This window comes from Diorhabda sublineata, chromosome 5, assembly GCF_026230105.1.
Source record: "Diorhabda sublineata isolate icDioSubl1.1 chromosome 5, icDioSubl1.1, whole genome shotgun sequence".
NCBI lineage: Eukaryota > Metazoa > Arthropoda > Insecta > Coleoptera > Chrysomelidae > Diorhabda > Diorhabda sublineata.
The window spans coordinates 8,971,379-8,987,879 of NC_079478.1; the positions used below are offsets into that span (position 1 = coordinate 8,971,379).

Sequence of the window (16,501 nt, forward strand, 5' to 3'; positions counted from 1 at the left end):
ATGAAAAAAAATTAATTTGGAAATTTATTGGTTAGGAGAAAAATATTAAGTTACTCAAGTAAAATGTAGTCATAAATGCTTTTGAAAGTAATCGAATAAGTAATCATTCAATTCTAATAATAATCTAAATTTAACATGTGTATTTATTAATAAGATGAAAATAAAACATGTAGAAAATATATATTTAAATAAAAAATATTGCATACAAAAATAGCTAATAAAATATTACATCTCAAGTAATTATACCTAATTTTAATAAAATTCATCACTTGAACTTCTTGATACATCCCGCTTGCATTTAATTTAGTATTGTTTATAGCCGGGGGGAACAAATGCATTACATTAATAGATTCTCACTGTTATAAACATTTATTGAGTCATTTTGAAAAATTAACCAGAGCTAAGGCTCTACATAATTAAAAGGACACAAAAACACGAGCAGAAAACAACAATGTTGAGTCATCAAGAGAAACTGCACAATGCCTACCAAAAAAAAATTATCCAATTTAGTCTCAAATTTGCCGACTTGATTCATAGAGATATTACCAATATGTAATATCTCTATGCTTGATATACAATTATGCTAGCAGATCCATCTAGGGCTCTAAACTTGAACTACAAAAATGATTCAACCTTGTGCCATCTGTGTGAAACATCTACAAAATAGGTGGCTTGTGAACTTAACATAGATAAATGAAAACTTTAACGCAAATTTCATTATTCAGTTTAATTTTTATAATTATGATTTTTTTTTATTGTCACTCTATAGATTTTTTATAACATTCAAATCGAGTAAAACATAATTTAACTACGCAATTCTTGATAGTAGCAATTCTCGTTAGCTAGAAACTGGTTGGTTATTGAAATTTATTTATAGGTAAACGGGATTCTTTGATTTTATGGGATCAATGTTATCAGGAATATACTTATGGAACTATGAATATAGATACATAATATGTAAATTTGTTTTAAAATCTCAGTTTACTCAAGTGTTTAAGTAATCTAAAAATTGTTTTTAAATGTAAATTGATAATAGTGATAGGAAAAATTTTATTAAGTAACTTGAACTAGAGATATGAATACGTATTTTTAAACTGATAGCACATTTTCCTTCTATCTATATAGTAACAATCCTCTAATTAAAATGGTAAGTATAGAATTTTTTTAATTATTATTCAAAGTTATTTTTTTACAGGAGGTATAAAGATTGTTTAACGTAAAAAAGAAAAATATCAGATAAAAAGTGTTTACTTGGTAAAATGGGTTTACTTGCGAATTTAGTATGTATTGAATGTTTTTTTTTCTTCTGTACTTAACGAGTACAGTGATATTTTGTAGACTACTGTTAATTGTAAAAAAAATGTGTTAAATTCGATGTCATGTTGGTTGGTTAGATACTAGGTATTATATAATTTAGTTAATCAGTTGTAGAGTGTGTAATAAACTGGTATATTGAAATTTTATCATATTCATATATTTAAATTTTCCACATCTGGTCATTATATTTTTTAATATGTCGAGTGCTAATTTTTGGAGACAATTGTGTATTGGAAATTATTGTGTAGAAGTATTGAAAATATAGTAATAGTTCACGATACGAGGAGTGGTTATTAAATAACGAGAATGAAAGTTAATTGTATGTAGTCTTCTATTTCAAATACAGTATAATTCTTTTTTCTTTAAAAAAAGTTAGTTTCTTTTCGTCATATGATCGTTATCCAAAATACAATTTGAAGTTGATTAGATAACATTCCCGAGAAGCGATTACTTCAACTTGAAGCTAATCAAAATTCGATATCGTAACATTAATGTTTTGGAAAACGGAAGAGAATCAATTAAAAATAAGAGCTGAAGCAGTTTCAGAAGTATTGCATTTATACAAGGTGCTTAAAAAAATGTGAGCCTGTATCTGGAATCGGAAAATAATTGGGGTGTGTTCGGTAAAACATTTTTGTAATGATATCCGTTTTCAATATAAAAAGTCTTGAAGAAAAACAAATTAAATATTTTTAAGATTTTATCTAAACTACTAGCAACATTATGATGAAATTTTGTTTTTATATCTGATTCTCATAGAGGGCGCTAGTTACATGGTTCGTAACAAGTAGTACTGAACATAACTATTTTAAGATTAGATGTTTTAATCAAAATCAAAAAGGTACTCGATACTGTGTACCGCTTTTAAACATGAAGGAATAACAGATGCTAGTATAAAATAATGATAAATATTTAATTATTATTAATATAATTGAATCTTATCCATTATGTGCGATTGATGGAGGGCTTTCCTTCTTTGTAACGTTCCACAAAAATCTACTTTCCGAGGAAAACTATCATTTACTGATAATTATGACGATAAGTCAACCATTATTATATTTTTGAAACTTTATTATTTGTAATATTAAATATTTTTAATCAAACGATTGACCTTGAGTATTTAGATAACTAAAGTGCAACAACTGTTACGCGTTATGTAAAAAAAATTCCTAGAATAGACTTGACAAGGAAAAAAATATTTAGAGTCGAACGACGTTGTCGAGAAACTGGAAATATGAGACTAAAAAAATTAACTCTGGTAGGCCAAAAACAACAATAAATCATTATTAAATAAAAAAATATTATTTTTAATTCAGTTGATTAAGATCCAACAGTTAGCGTGAGAAATATGACAAACAAATACATCTTAATCAAGTACTTGAAGGATACTTAAAGAGTAGGAGCCACATCCTTATCATTACAGATAAGTCCAAGAGCTCTTGTCAGACGATCTATCGGTTAGAGCTCATCATATTCTAGAGTTTTGCTATTATCAATTATATCATCTTCTTCCGTTAATAAATTTTGTACCGACTCCATTCTTTTTCTTTAATATTTGTTGTAGTTCGTTTTGCATTTTGTTTATTTATATATTGATAATATAATTTCATATTATTTTTATTATCATGTCCTCAAGTATCTATCCATCTTCACAGACAAATAAACTAACAGAGTAGGTTCAATCAAGTGTGGTAAAACTCCTCTACAATACAAAGTGATGCTATTGGGGGGGCCACTTTAATTTATTGCATTAAGGCTGACACCTACAAACATAGAGCAATCATATTTAGAAGATTGTCATTGGAGGAAGTATATTTACTTCTCTATTCAATTCATACTTAGTAGCTGGCAAATTCCAAAATGAGATCAAGTAAATATCCATCAATTTCGATATTTAGATTCGTATTTGTGAGGAATGCTTATATTTGTATCATCATCATTATCATCCATTTTAATCTTTTGGATTATGGCTAGCGCTTGGGGCGCCTAAATATCGAATTATTGGTGTGGATTACTCCCCTTGTTTTTTGTTGATCCTAGCTTCGTTTGTTAGCTTTCTCAATTCTTCTCTATTATGGGATTTGGTTTTCCACTCTACTATTCCTAGGATTCTGGTATCTTATTCAATTTGGTTTCTTCAGGTGTTTCTTGATCTACCTCTGCCTTTTGGCCATAGAGGTATCCATTGAGTTATCCTCCTCACCATATCTGTAGGTTTCCTTCTTATGATATTTGTATAAAGCATAAAATCGTTTTTAGGTTCAAGAGTACTGAAATACTTAATTGCTTCATCTATAAACAAATTTCTACATCGTTTTCTAATTTACGTAACAGGACTAATCTTTTAAAAGAATGCGTTTAAGACTACGATTTTTTTTTCATCTATCAATATGAAGGTTGTGATCCATTAGTAAAACATCCTTAGACTTCCGTAATTTTCCGTTTGTTTCGACTTCCAAATGTGATTCAGTCATTTATAAAATGTAATTGTTCAACAATAATCTAAAGCTGAAATTACTTCGTTGTTATTCATATTTAATTAGTTTTGAATAGACTAATATTTTTGTGCATTCTTAAGCATTTTTTGCAATAGACAAATGATCAAATATTCTCATTTAAGTTGTTTTTTTGTGTTTTGAATTCGATCAGAAGCTAATTTAACTGAATATTTTCAGGTTAACTTCACTTACAGGGGATTATGCGCACCAGTTTTCACTATTTTTAATAAAGATTTGTAAGTAAATTATGAGAAAACATATTTTTTTCCATTTTTTTTCGTTTTATTTCTTCAATTACATACAATTTTTTTAAATATCTAAAATTATCATTGATATTTCTTTCAGGTCAATAAATACCCAAACTATCCCAGAATATGCTAGATTTTTAGCAAAAAATGGAATAGACGGAGTACTAGGTAAGAATATTTTCCCGATAAATATAAATTTTAGACTCACTCCAAAATTTTAAATGCTATTTGGGATTTCTGTCTGATATTATTGTTGTTGAGTTATAATTCTTGATATGCTCTAATAAAAAAAGTAACCAAAGAAGTTTTGCTTTTGTTTAAAAGGTAAACCAGAAAGAAATTAATTTTTTAATAATAAAAAAATAATATTTAAAAACGTTAAACCTTATGAATACATATAAAATTCTTCTTGAGTTATTTATTGTATAATTGCTTAAACTATTTTTAATTAAACACGTACTTTGATAGTTTCTGATACGTCATATTTGAAACAAACAAGTTGTCTATAGGTGAATTATGTTTCTTTCTGGGGTATCCCGTATTTGTAGTATGTTTTTTCAGTCCACGGTACAACTGGAGAAGGGGTATCGATGACAGTAGCAGAAAGAAAAGCGGTAGTTGATGTTTGGGCTAAAGTAGTAAAAGAAACCAAACAGCATTTGATGGTGCAAGTGGGTGGATGTCCTTTACCGGATGCTGTAGAAATGGCAAAGCACGCTGAATTGGTTGGAGCCGATTCGATCCTATGTCACGCTGAACTTTTCTTTAAACCTCACACTCCGAGCGAACTCGTAGATTATTTGAAATATGTGGGTGAAGCTGCTCCTAACACTCCATTATTATATTATCACATACCTGGTTGGACAGGCATCAACAGTAAGTTAATTTAGCTCAGTTAGTTTTTTGAATTTGATTAGATCTAATTAATTAAGTGTTTTTATTCAATTTTTTAACAATTAATGGGTAGGGAAACATTTTAAGCCATACCACATTAAGAGATAATCTATTTCTCTATTAAAAAATGTCCTTAGAATAGGTCAATGTCTTGTATTTATGTAATGATAAATCAAATAGTTATTTAGGACAGACCTGTATATTACATATTGTGAATCATATGAAGTGTTAATTTGTAGTATCATCAACTCAACCCTTTAAGTTATGTCTATTTCATTAGATAACATGTGAATACACAATACGACTTGATCGATTAAAAGTATTTTACATGTTTTCATTGAAGTTAGTGATGTCATCTATAAAAATTTAGGTAATTATTTAGTTTAGGTTGCATACGCCCGATTTCCTTGAAATTTTAGTATGTTATGGAAAAAATTATGCTGATTAATTTAATATAAACGAGAATATATTGAAAAATTCTTAGCCTATTATAGAACCAAAACAAGTTTCAATGTCAAAATATTTTATTACTCAACATATTCTCCTCTTAATTGGATACATTTATAACAGCGAACCTGCAACCTTTCGACCTGCGACCTTTCAAAAAATGTTTCTTCTTGCTCTGCAAACCAGACCTCCATAGCTTTTATTACCTCCTCGTTGGAAGAAAATTTACGACCTTTTGAACTTTTTTTTAGTTGAGGAAAGAGATGATAGTCGGATGGAGCCAAATCACGAATTTTTTGCATGGAAACATGAGATTTGTGTGCAGGGGCGTTGTCCTGCAAAAACAAAACACCTTTGGATAGCTTCCGCGTCTTATCTCTTCAATTTTTTCCCATAAAGTGGTCAGTAATGTCGAATAGTAATCTCCAGTTATTGTTCTACCCTTATCCAGAAAATCCATTGCAATCCCAAAAAACTGAAGCAAGAACATTTCCAGCAGTTTTTTGGACACGAAACTTCTGGGTCTTGAAGGTTTAGCCCAGTTCGACGGTCTGATAAAATCATGTCATGAACTGCATCGATATTTTCGGGGACTAAAACAGATCGATCATCATCTTCAATGGAAAATTTACCTCTTTTGAAGCTTGCAGTCTAATTTTTCACGATCGCTTACGAAGGACAATGATTACCAAGGGTATTAAGCATATCTTCGTGAATTTACTTACCCCTTAACCCTTTTAAATATAGGTACTTGATGATGGCTCGATACTCCAATTTTTCGATTTTCACAATTTCGGTGGACATCTTTTTTCTTCTAATTTATTTCATAACTCTGGTTTACTTTTTTTACGTCAAACTTTACACTTACACTTCTAATAAGTTATTGTTCGTTGCTATGGTGAAGCAATATTTTGTTTATGCATGGAACTGGTCTAGGTTAACTAGATATCAATACATCCTCGTATAGGTTGCGGAAATTATTCCTTCATATACTTTTTCGAGGATAAAAATTTAGACAATAACGTATATTAGATTTTATCACAGTAGCACTTTTTGTTATGAAATTATCGCGCAAGAATTTACACGACACGTCGATTTTTTTGTTTACATCTGTTTGTTATTGTATGCTTCTATGATTTGCTAAGTCAAAAATTTAGAAAATGATAAATATTCCATCAGTGGAAATATTGAAGCTAATATGATCACACAATATCACACACAATTTTTGGAGCTCGCTGGTGATCGTGAAAAATTAATCGATTTTTTAATTGAGCAAAAAGTGCTAAGAGGTGAAATAATATGTACAGAGTGTGGTTCATTGCTTTCCATAAATCGCGAGTCTTTATCTTTCCATTGTACCTACAGTTATTATCAAGTACATCGAAAGCAACGGCGTCGCAGAGTTCGCTGTCCATTTTCCTTAAGTGTACTAATAGGAACATGATTCCATGGAATGCATATGGACATTCAACACCGACCACCACATCAGGCCGAATTGATGAAGATTTCAATGTTTCATCGGCTACCGCAGTTGATTGAGTTCGTATTGTCGAGAGGTTTATATCATTTTTTTATAGAGTTGAAAGGACGATTATGTTACTTAAGGTTTGTGTTCGTTTTTTAAGGCTGTGAGTTTTGAGTAAACCGGAGGTCAAGAAGAATTGGTGGTGAAGGGGATATTGTGCAGGTGGATGAAGCGCATTTTGGTGAAAGGGAAAATACTACAAGAAGAACGAGGGTATTTGGAGAAATAGATCCGATGACTTAAGAGTGCTTTATTCAGACTGTTACGAATGGATCCGGTAAGGTTTTGCAAGAAATGATTACGCGACACATTGCTATTGACACCATGATTGTTGGCTAGGGTATAGAAGTTTTTCAAGAGAACGGTGGATGCACCTAACAGTGAACCAGTGGTATACTTTTGTATACTCAAAATATTGAGCAACTTTGGCGTGATATTCGTGATAACATACTTCGTTATGGAAGAACTAGATCTCATTGTCGTCAGTATTTTGGGGAATTTCTATTTAAAAGACATTATTCATATTCAAATAGAATTGAAAAATTTATTGAAGAAATGTCTCGAATGTATCCAATAGAAATTGATGATTATTTAACGTGTATATAAATGATTTTCGTTTTTCGCGGTTGTGAAAAAATGGAATTCTCTGCTTTTACAAGTAGCCATATGAACACGGATAATCCTCAACATCCGGACCGTAATTCACCGTTAGTTTTTGAAAAATGTCTCGAAAAATTCGAATCCTTGTCAAATAAAAGTAGTTTAGAGAGCTAATCGAGTAAATATTTCGATATAACAGATATGCAATATTTTGCATGATATGATTACATATGAAAAATATATGTGCAAGGTGGATGTCGATAATTGCTTAACGTTGATCGACAGTTCGCTCGCGTTAAATATTCAAATGAGTAACTATTCATCTTCAGTCGCAATTAGAGTGATTTTTCCCTTCAATATGTCTTAGAAGAGAATTGAGTACAATATTATACCCTAGAAACAAATATCCAGTTTAAATAATGGACTTCATTAGAGAAACGTGCTCTCAGGAAAGCAAAAACAATTTTCCGGTCAATTAGACAGATTAGACGCTTCTGTTGAAGAAAAGAGTTTTATTCCGTCACTACGCATATGTCATTTCTCCGTTATCGTTGCAGGCAAATTAGATAAACCGCGTTATGGTCTCTTTCCCTTGCGATTATATTCTGTTCTGGAAAATGGCTCTATGTCAAACGATTCCAAACAATTGAAAAAGTTATGGCAAAGAGATCGTGTATTTTGTGGAACTTGTAACAGAGCCACTACTTTTCCAAAATTTAAAATTTTAATTTATAGCTTCGTTATTTTCCAAGGTAAAAATGTAATTCTTTTTCGAGTATAATTCTCTCCGCGCTCATAAATTCCAGGAATCGTAGCCAAGGCGAACCCGCCGTTCGCACCACAAGAGAAAAAGCGTTTACATCAGTAAAAAAGATGGTACCGAGTCTAGAAGGGAAGCCCACAAGAAAACACCCCCGACACTGTAACTCCGCACTTCATAAGCAAGTACCTAGTTATAGAGAAGGCGAAGGACCACTCGGATTAGATCTTTTCTTGCCGAGGAAGTTTAGAAAGGGTTTACCTGAGGCACGCACATTAAGACGTCCAGAATAAGAAGACAAGAGTGTATAACCAACAGGCTAATTCTTAACAGAAAAATAAGACTTTACAGAATCTCCCATAGAACTCAGGAGAGAGGACGGAATCTACGCGTGAAACTGCGACGTGAATGAGGATGAGGAACTGATGAAAGGAGATAGTGGGAGGTGGAATGTTCTTCTTCGCATCCATCTGGGGATTTATAAGTGGGTGGGTGAAAAGGGCGGAAATTATGTAGAAGAGAAGTCGTTCCGTCGTTCTCATCGAAACAAAAAACCAATCAAGGAATACCGTTGTAAGTAGAAATATTTTTCTTAACTCCAACCGGAGTCCACGCAGGTACAGCAAATTGGTAAAAGAGAAATACCGGTATTTGCCTTAAGATTTGGGAGAGAAAATGCAATTTTTGAAGAACCAGCAGCCTGTCCCCCACGGAGTCTACAGCGAAGTCAAACCCGGAGCAGAGTGAGCTTTACTGAATCTGTTGTAGCCGCTAACACCCAGGTTACCAATTCAGAAGGGCTAATGAAATCTGTTTAACTGGCTTCAGCGTATTCGTCACCACCATATTGACCCCTGGAGTCTGATGCAAACGATACCTGAGCTTTGGCGTAAAATCGTCCGTAACGACGAAAGAAAGTTACTTCCGAAAAATTATTTTTTGTATCTTTAGAAAAAATTGAAAACTCGCGGTATAAAATTGAATAATTTTGTTAGAATTAAATTTTCTTTTTACAGTATAAACTAATCCGCATTTCCCTTAAATTTACCTCGTATTCAATATGCTTTTTTGAATTGTCATTTTTTTCTCAAATTATCTCAAATTCTAGTAAACATGGAAACATTTATAAATGAAGCAGTCAAAAGAATACCAACATTCCAAGGAATCAAATACACTTCTACGGATTTGGAAGCGGGTCTAGCAGCTCTTAAAACGAATAATGGGAAACATGCCGTATTTTTAGGAGCAGATACCGTAAGTAAATAATAGGTTTAAAAAAATAACCTCAAAATACTATAAATGCTTTTTACCGGTTCTTGTATAACCGATAATACCAATCGATTACATTTTTTACTGTAAAAACCTTTTGAAATATTTCAAAGGATTTTCACAGCTTTTATCCGTATTTCTACTTTCAGTTACTTGCCAGTGCGTTTGGTAGTGGATTCGACTCTGCTATTGGAACATCCTTGAACATGTTACCGCAATACGCTGTTAAAATTCTTAAAGCTGCTAAAGAAAATAACATCGTTGAAGCTAGAAAATTACAACATGTTTTAACAGAAGCTGTTAATATTATCAGCAAAGACGGTAGGTGATCAATATTATTAGTAAACGACATGTGTAAATTTAAGGTCGACCGCCCACGATGTCACTATTTTAAAATAAAGGTTGCAAACCAGTTGATCTTGCAACGGTTTGGCAACGTACAACAGCGGGGAGCCACACACCACTCACATTGAAAATAGTTTTCAATCGATTGTACGTGACCATGATTCTGCGGTCGCTGTTGCGTTGCAGGTGTTGTTTCATTTGATTATATTATTACATTGTTTTATATTAATATCAGTGATCAAGAACTAAACCTCAAATTTGTGGGAGAAGCCGGACAACAATTTTTTATCGACATTTATGGATTTCGATGTCGAGTGCTGCTACGAACATTCTAGAGTTCACATTTCGACTTAGGTATGGATTGATCCAATATTCACTCTGTACCCTGTCGTTTGCGATATTGATAATAATCAATGATGTCTTACTCATCTGAGTCTAAATACATTGAAATATTACGTTTCACAGCTATACTGATTTAATACTTAGTCGTATCCGTATGCGTTTAAGTTTTATGTTTGTTACAAAACTGTTGCAAAATCAAATGGTTTGCAACCTTTGCTTCAAAACAGTTGCATCATGGGCGGTCAACCTACGGCTACGTAGTTTGAATTACATTTTGTTAACATAGCTTATACTGTTTAATTTGTTTTCGTTTAGATGTACTAGTTCGTATCCTACATTACGTATTAATTGTTGTTGTCATTTTGATCTCTGGTAAATGGCTTTTTAGATTCGATTGATTTGTACTGACCTCTATTTACCAGAAAGTTTTTCGTGGAAAATGCAATCTCATTATTATTAATTAAAATAAATGTTTCGGAAAGTTTCTTCATTTTCAAAATTTCTAAGCCGCTTATTGGTTTCTGGTTGAATAAGTGCTAAACGCCGGACACCTATAGTCGACGTATCGTTTTATGGGGTTGACATTCGTTAGACATTCAAAATTACATAAATTCCCATTAAGCTGAAAATCAATAAAATTGTTTAAAATACAATTGAACATAGAATGTGAATGTTCTCATCATTTCCGTCTATGGAAAAAATTTTATTCAAGGTCAAAGGTCAAAAAAATGAATTTTTCGCAATTTTCAGAAAAACTAAGTTTTATCATAAAAATACCTCAGACGAAAATTGTAGATTATAAAATTATCTACAAAAACGTATCAATACTTTTTTTCCTACAAGCTACTGTTTCTGAGATATAATGATTCAAAAAGTTGTAGAAGTCGTATTTAATGGTTGCACCAATGATTTTCAGCAGTAAACTTCTCTTACAACATTGAAATGCACCGAGTATTTGTAAGAAATTTCTGTTGTCTGGTTGGAACTGTCATAAGTTCATCAAATAAATTATAAATCGACGAAGATGTTGCTTATGTTCGACGATGTTGTTCTGCAGCTTTGGTATTTATCGTGCAATCATTATAGCCATTAAATACGACAGTAAATCTGAAACATTTTAACTTTTACAACTTTTTGAATCATTATATCTCAGAAACGGTAGCTTTTATGATCTACAATTTGTGTCTAATATATTTTCGTTGTTTTCGTTTATACGTATAATTGATTGTTATTCATTCAGGTTCTTGATCTTTATCCATAATTGTGCATTACTGCCTTTTGGATTTTTAAATTGTAATATAGTAGTAATAAAATATGTAGTACGATTCAACTTCAAAAACTATTCACTTACAGTTTTGCCTATGTAAACAAATGGACACGATCAACATTGCCTTCAGTTGTATCTTCGAGATCTTCACTTTTGTTTTTTTGTTTGTTTCGCACTCATTACTATCCACTGCTTACTTTGTTTGCCGATTTAGGGGTCACACTCAAATATCTGAATGAGTCACACACATCGCTTTCAACATTTATTTTTGTTTATGGGCACAAATTGTTGACATATTCAAATCTCCGTTTAACATCTTATGAACCATTTCTGTTTCGATATTCAATTCATTGGATAAAGCATGAATGGTTATAAGGCGTTAGTCGGATTTGATAATTGTGCGTAATTGTCTCACTTCTGCCACGATACTAGCGGTAACATGAGCTTCTCCTAGTACGAAACTGTACGTATTAAAGCATTGCAACGATGCGTTATCTACTTTATAGACCCGATGTTGCCTTCTGTTATTTTGTTACAAAGATGAAATTGATCAAACTACAAATAAAACTATTAACTATGTCCAAATTGCTCATTTTACACCAGTGCTCAATTAAGTACTAAATGACTACGATTGAATGTGATCACTCCATTTTCTAGTTCCATTAATACGGCCGTTGTTGATCATTTGACGGCTGATAGATAACGGCACCGCTTTTCTAGGAAATCATAGCTTAATCTTAGTTCTGAAGGGGTCAACTTCACACGATTATCAAGAATTCTTTGAAAATAGAAGCGCTGGAATCGTTTTGTAAAGTTGAAGGAAACATAAAAACAATAAAATTTTGAGAGAAGCTTTATTTTTTTATTTTTATTGATGAATTTCCAGAACTTCATTTTCACATCTCTTATAACTTTAATTATGCTTTTAGGTGCTTGGGTGCCTACAATGAAAGTTGCAATGAACTTAATAACGCCTATCAATGTTGGAGTAGCTAGACCACCTCTCAAAAACTTAACTGAAGCACAAATAGAAGATATGAGAAAATCATTGAAAGAAATAGGGATTTTGTAGAAAAAAATATGATCCATACCTTGATTGAATGTAATGAGTTCTTTAATGATTGAATAAAAAATATATATTTATATTCGTGTTTGAGTTTTTATAACAGTTCACTTTAGACCTTTAAATGCCTCGATTCTAATGAGACTGAATATCAAACTAATGTGGGTGGTGAGATGATCGATAAGGATTATACCATTGATTTTTTTATCAAAATGTATAGTAAGCTCATAATACATCATTCAATGTGTTAAGCCATACATAGGACAAAAGCATCTGACCTCAACTTTGGTTCTTCGTACCGAATTTGAGAAGCTCTATCATAAATCATGATGTAACGAAATTGTTAGAAAAAAATTGAAAGCTTAATGATTTTATTCAGAGATTGACCTATGTCAACAGAGTAGAAATATCAGGAACCCACACTAGATAGTAAACTCGGAAAGGAGACAATCACTAAAGCCACAAAAGCCCTAATGGTGTGCAGAAAATTTCTAGGGAGGAATTGGGGTTGTAACCCAAAGATTCTTTTGTAGATAAACACTGCAAATCATATATGGTGCAGTGGTTTTGAGTACTAGAACTCCTCTGAGTACCATGAGGAACAATCTCTCGAAGGTACAAAGACTGGCGTGCATATGTGCAACTGGGGCCATGAAATCATACCCAACAGCTCCACTAGAAGTAATTCTAAATCTCCCATCTCTCCACATAGTACTGAAAAGAGTGGCAAAAAAACTTCACTTAGCATGTTCAGATACGGAAACACCAAAGAAAAACCGTCTGTAACTAATGACCAAACCTGCTGTAGAAATAAGTGAGATTATAATTTCATACATGAAATTAACAGAAATGGTGTAAGGATGGATATAATCAGCAAACAGAACTGGAATGGACCTGTACGGGCACAGAACCAAACACTTTGAAAGCCTGAGCAACACACCAAACATTTTTCAAACAGAAATCTATCCAATTGGAAAATGTGTCCAGTTCAATCTAGAGAGGAACTATCGCAACCAGGAGATCATCGTCCGATAGACAGAATTGCCTAAAAAAATTGAGCGAGCTAGGCATCAAAAATGAAGTTAGCCTACAATGGATGCCGGGACACACCGGAGTGGTATCAGCTACAATAGAAAAAGCTTTAGAAAGAAGGTACATTGGCTGAGACAGGCAAAGACTCTCCTGGGAAACTATAACCAGAGAAGATCTGCTGAATGTATCAATCTAAGTAGTAGACACCTGAAGACGCCTAGACTTAGCAGATAATGCGGCGTACAGGTTTTGTTGCACAGAGGACGAAACCTCTATATACATTCGTTCCGAAGTGTAAACTCCAAAAAACTACACCTGGGAGCGTATGAAATAGAAGACGAAGATCTCTGGCAGCTAGAGCTATCCGACATTCTTCTAAAAGGAGTGGGATTAACAGATCTGAGCAAGAATAGATCCTTTGGGTCGCGTGTATATGATACTTCAATATCTACATACATACACATCCAGAGATTCTCCAAATTATATTAATTTTTTTCAATTTAGTTCACCTAATTACGCATTAAATTGTATTTTATAAAGAACCGTTTACTTCGGAAGAAGTCTACAGAATACCGAACGAGAGAATAAGTACCATTGCTACGAGAAATCTTCAGAATTAGTGTAATGAAACGCCGATATATGCAACATATTTATATTGATTCATTTTCAAATAATCCCACTTTAAATATTCATAACATCACAATTTTATAGATCTAATATAAGTACATATTTATATACATAATATATTATTCGTATGGGAAAGTAAATGTGTTCGCAAATGTTAACACACCCTACATCATAACTAATTTCAAAAAACATAAGTTATTATTATAGGTTCGTATTTTCCATAAATCAGCAGCAATCATTTTCAATAATAGTCCAAGAAAAATTAAGATTTCTTGGATTTACCAGATGCAATATGAGTTTCATATTTAATAATCATTATTATATAAATCTCTTTAATTATTTAATGATCAATTTTAGAAGGAAATCGAGTTACAACGCGCTTGATTTGTTTTTATATTTCTTCTTCTTCTCATTTTCCTCTCTAAAGCGCCGGCAAGGTATTAATTATATATTTACCCATTTCCTTAATCTTCTCCTGTCCTGCGGTGGTATCATCATTTGATTTATTGTCTGTTACTTTTGCTCTCCTATTTCTGCTATTTGTTCGTTCTCTTTAGGTACTTTATCTGTATTGAGTTCAATCTTCTATCTATTTTATTGTTATTTATCCACATTTGACTTCCAAGATATTCGGAATTTTTGACTTTTTCTCCTTTTGCTATTAGTCTGACTTTGTTTCAATTTTTACATGTCAATTTCTATTTGCAGTTTCTCTATCTCTTCTATCCAAATTTTTGTTAATTCTTCAATAATATTGTGATTTTCTGTTATAATTACGATGTCTTCTGCATTAATAAGCCTTCTAAGTTTATTTAAATCATGTTGAGGTGTTTTATGTTTGTTTGTAGGCGTTTCGTCTGTTTCTTTACACCTTTTAGTATTTCATCCATTTTTAGTATGAACAATAGATTGTCTCCTTGTTTTTATTCCCTTTTCCATCATGAAACCTTCTGATCTTGGTACATTGAGTTCTTGTAGTAATTATAATTTTTTTGATATTTCTAATTCATTTTATATTTTCAGAAAAAATGTTGTTAAACAGTTGTAGTTGATTGCGATCTTATTTTGAGCTAATTTGCATCAAAATGCTTTTCGGAAGCTATTCCACGATTGCATGAAAATTATTGATAATTTTTGAACGATCGCTTTTTTTTATAATTGTTTATCAACAAAACAGACGCTGAAGAATTATTTCGAAAATTTTGCTCAAAGTTCCTTCCATTTTCCTGTTTTCGAAATTATTTGGATAAATGGGAATGTGATCAAAAACGCTTCAGATTCAATGCTACGATCGTAGGATCGAGTAAAAATTCGTAGAAATTGAAACTTGAACCAAAAGTGATAATGAGATAATCGCTTGCAAGATAATGAATATATTTGAAGTTACATGCTCTATTTGTCTGCCATTTGCGAACAGGGTTTTATTACAAACACATAGATATGCAAAAATCGACACCTAAGTATTATCATATTTATATTTTATTGCCTATACACTATTCTGCTCTAGAATGAGAAAACAATGAATCATCAAAATGAGAACTCGCTAGTCGAGTCAAAATTTGACAACGTTTCTTCTCGATATGATAATGGGAACTAAAGGATTAGGTACATAGGTAAGCCTAGAAGCATATATTGCTTAAAAAATGAACATATACACGAGTAAAATATCATCTATAATAATATATATTTGTGAAAATTTCAACCTAATACTGGGAAAGTTTTGTTGAAAGTAATAACAAAAATTTTGACATGTATATAATTGAATGTAACCGAATATTGTGTTTTTGTTATTACTTTTTTGAAGCTCCAGTATTGGGATTAAGTTTTTCAAAAAGATCGTTTTTTCATATACATCATTTAGTTGATTGGCTGTACCTATTTTGAATTGAAAAAAATGATGTAGACGAAAAAATAAATGTACATATTAACAATATTGACAAATTTAGAGAGAAAGATCACAACACATTTCAGTATTTTTTATAAAAGTAAAGAGAATGGATATTTTTATACACATTTATAACAGATACTGTACTGCTAAAAATAAAATCTATCTCAATGCCCCTAAATATGTTAATGCGTACTTAAAAACTTGAAATATATGAAAATAAACGGTATATTGTGGAAACCATATGTCCACATCAAACACAACAGAAAATATTTGTAGATAATTTAAATCCTTCGATTGAAATTTTTCGAAAATATAAGGGGTTGAGGTTGCGAATCATGGAACTTTGAACAAAATTATTTTTCAATATCTAGATGGATCT

The 16,501-nt window shown here is 31.9% G+C and overlaps 1 protein-coding gene across 2 annotated transcripts; it reads left to right on the forward strand.

The window, feature by feature from the left end:
• Positions 1 to 769: 769 nt before the first annotated feature.
• Positions 770 to 12,655, forward strand: LOC130444025 (N-acetylneuraminate lyase-like). Of its 2 annotated transcripts, none has more exons than XM_056778991.1 (7): positions 770 to 1,147; positions 3,993 to 4,051; positions 4,161 to 4,231; positions 4,625 to 4,939; positions 9,398 to 9,543; positions 9,708 to 9,879; positions 12,442 to 12,655. In XM_056778991.1, the coding sequence occupies exons 1-7, from the start codon at positions 1,145 to 1,147 to the stop codon at positions 12,582 to 12,584; spliced, it is 909 nt and encodes a 302-aa protein (XP_056634969.1). In that variant the 5' UTR covers positions 770 to 1,144; the 3' UTR covers positions 12,585 to 12,655. The 2 variants fall into 2 exon arrangements, with proteins under 2 accessions (XP_056634969.1, XP_056634968.1); XM_056778990.1 differs by lacking the exon at positions 770 to 1,147 and adding an exon at positions 1,150 to 1,280.
• The last annotated feature ends 3,846 nt before the right edge of the window (positions 12,656 to 16,501 follow it).

What these genes read in the sequence shown, in the direction of transcription:
- LOC130444025 (XM_056778990.1), top strand. Translation starts at nt 1,260, where the DNA reads ATGGGTTTACTTGCGAATTTA. An exon ending in TGGGTTTACTTGCGAATTTA is followed by an intron (nt 1,281 to 3,992) that starts GTATGTATTGAA and finishes GAATATTTTCAG; the next exon opens with GTTAACTTCACTTACAGGGG. An exon ending in TGGAATAGACGGAGTACTAG is followed by an intron (nt 4,232 to 4,624) that starts GTAAGAATATTT and finishes ATGTTTTTTCAG; the next exon opens with TCCACGGTACAACTGGAGAA.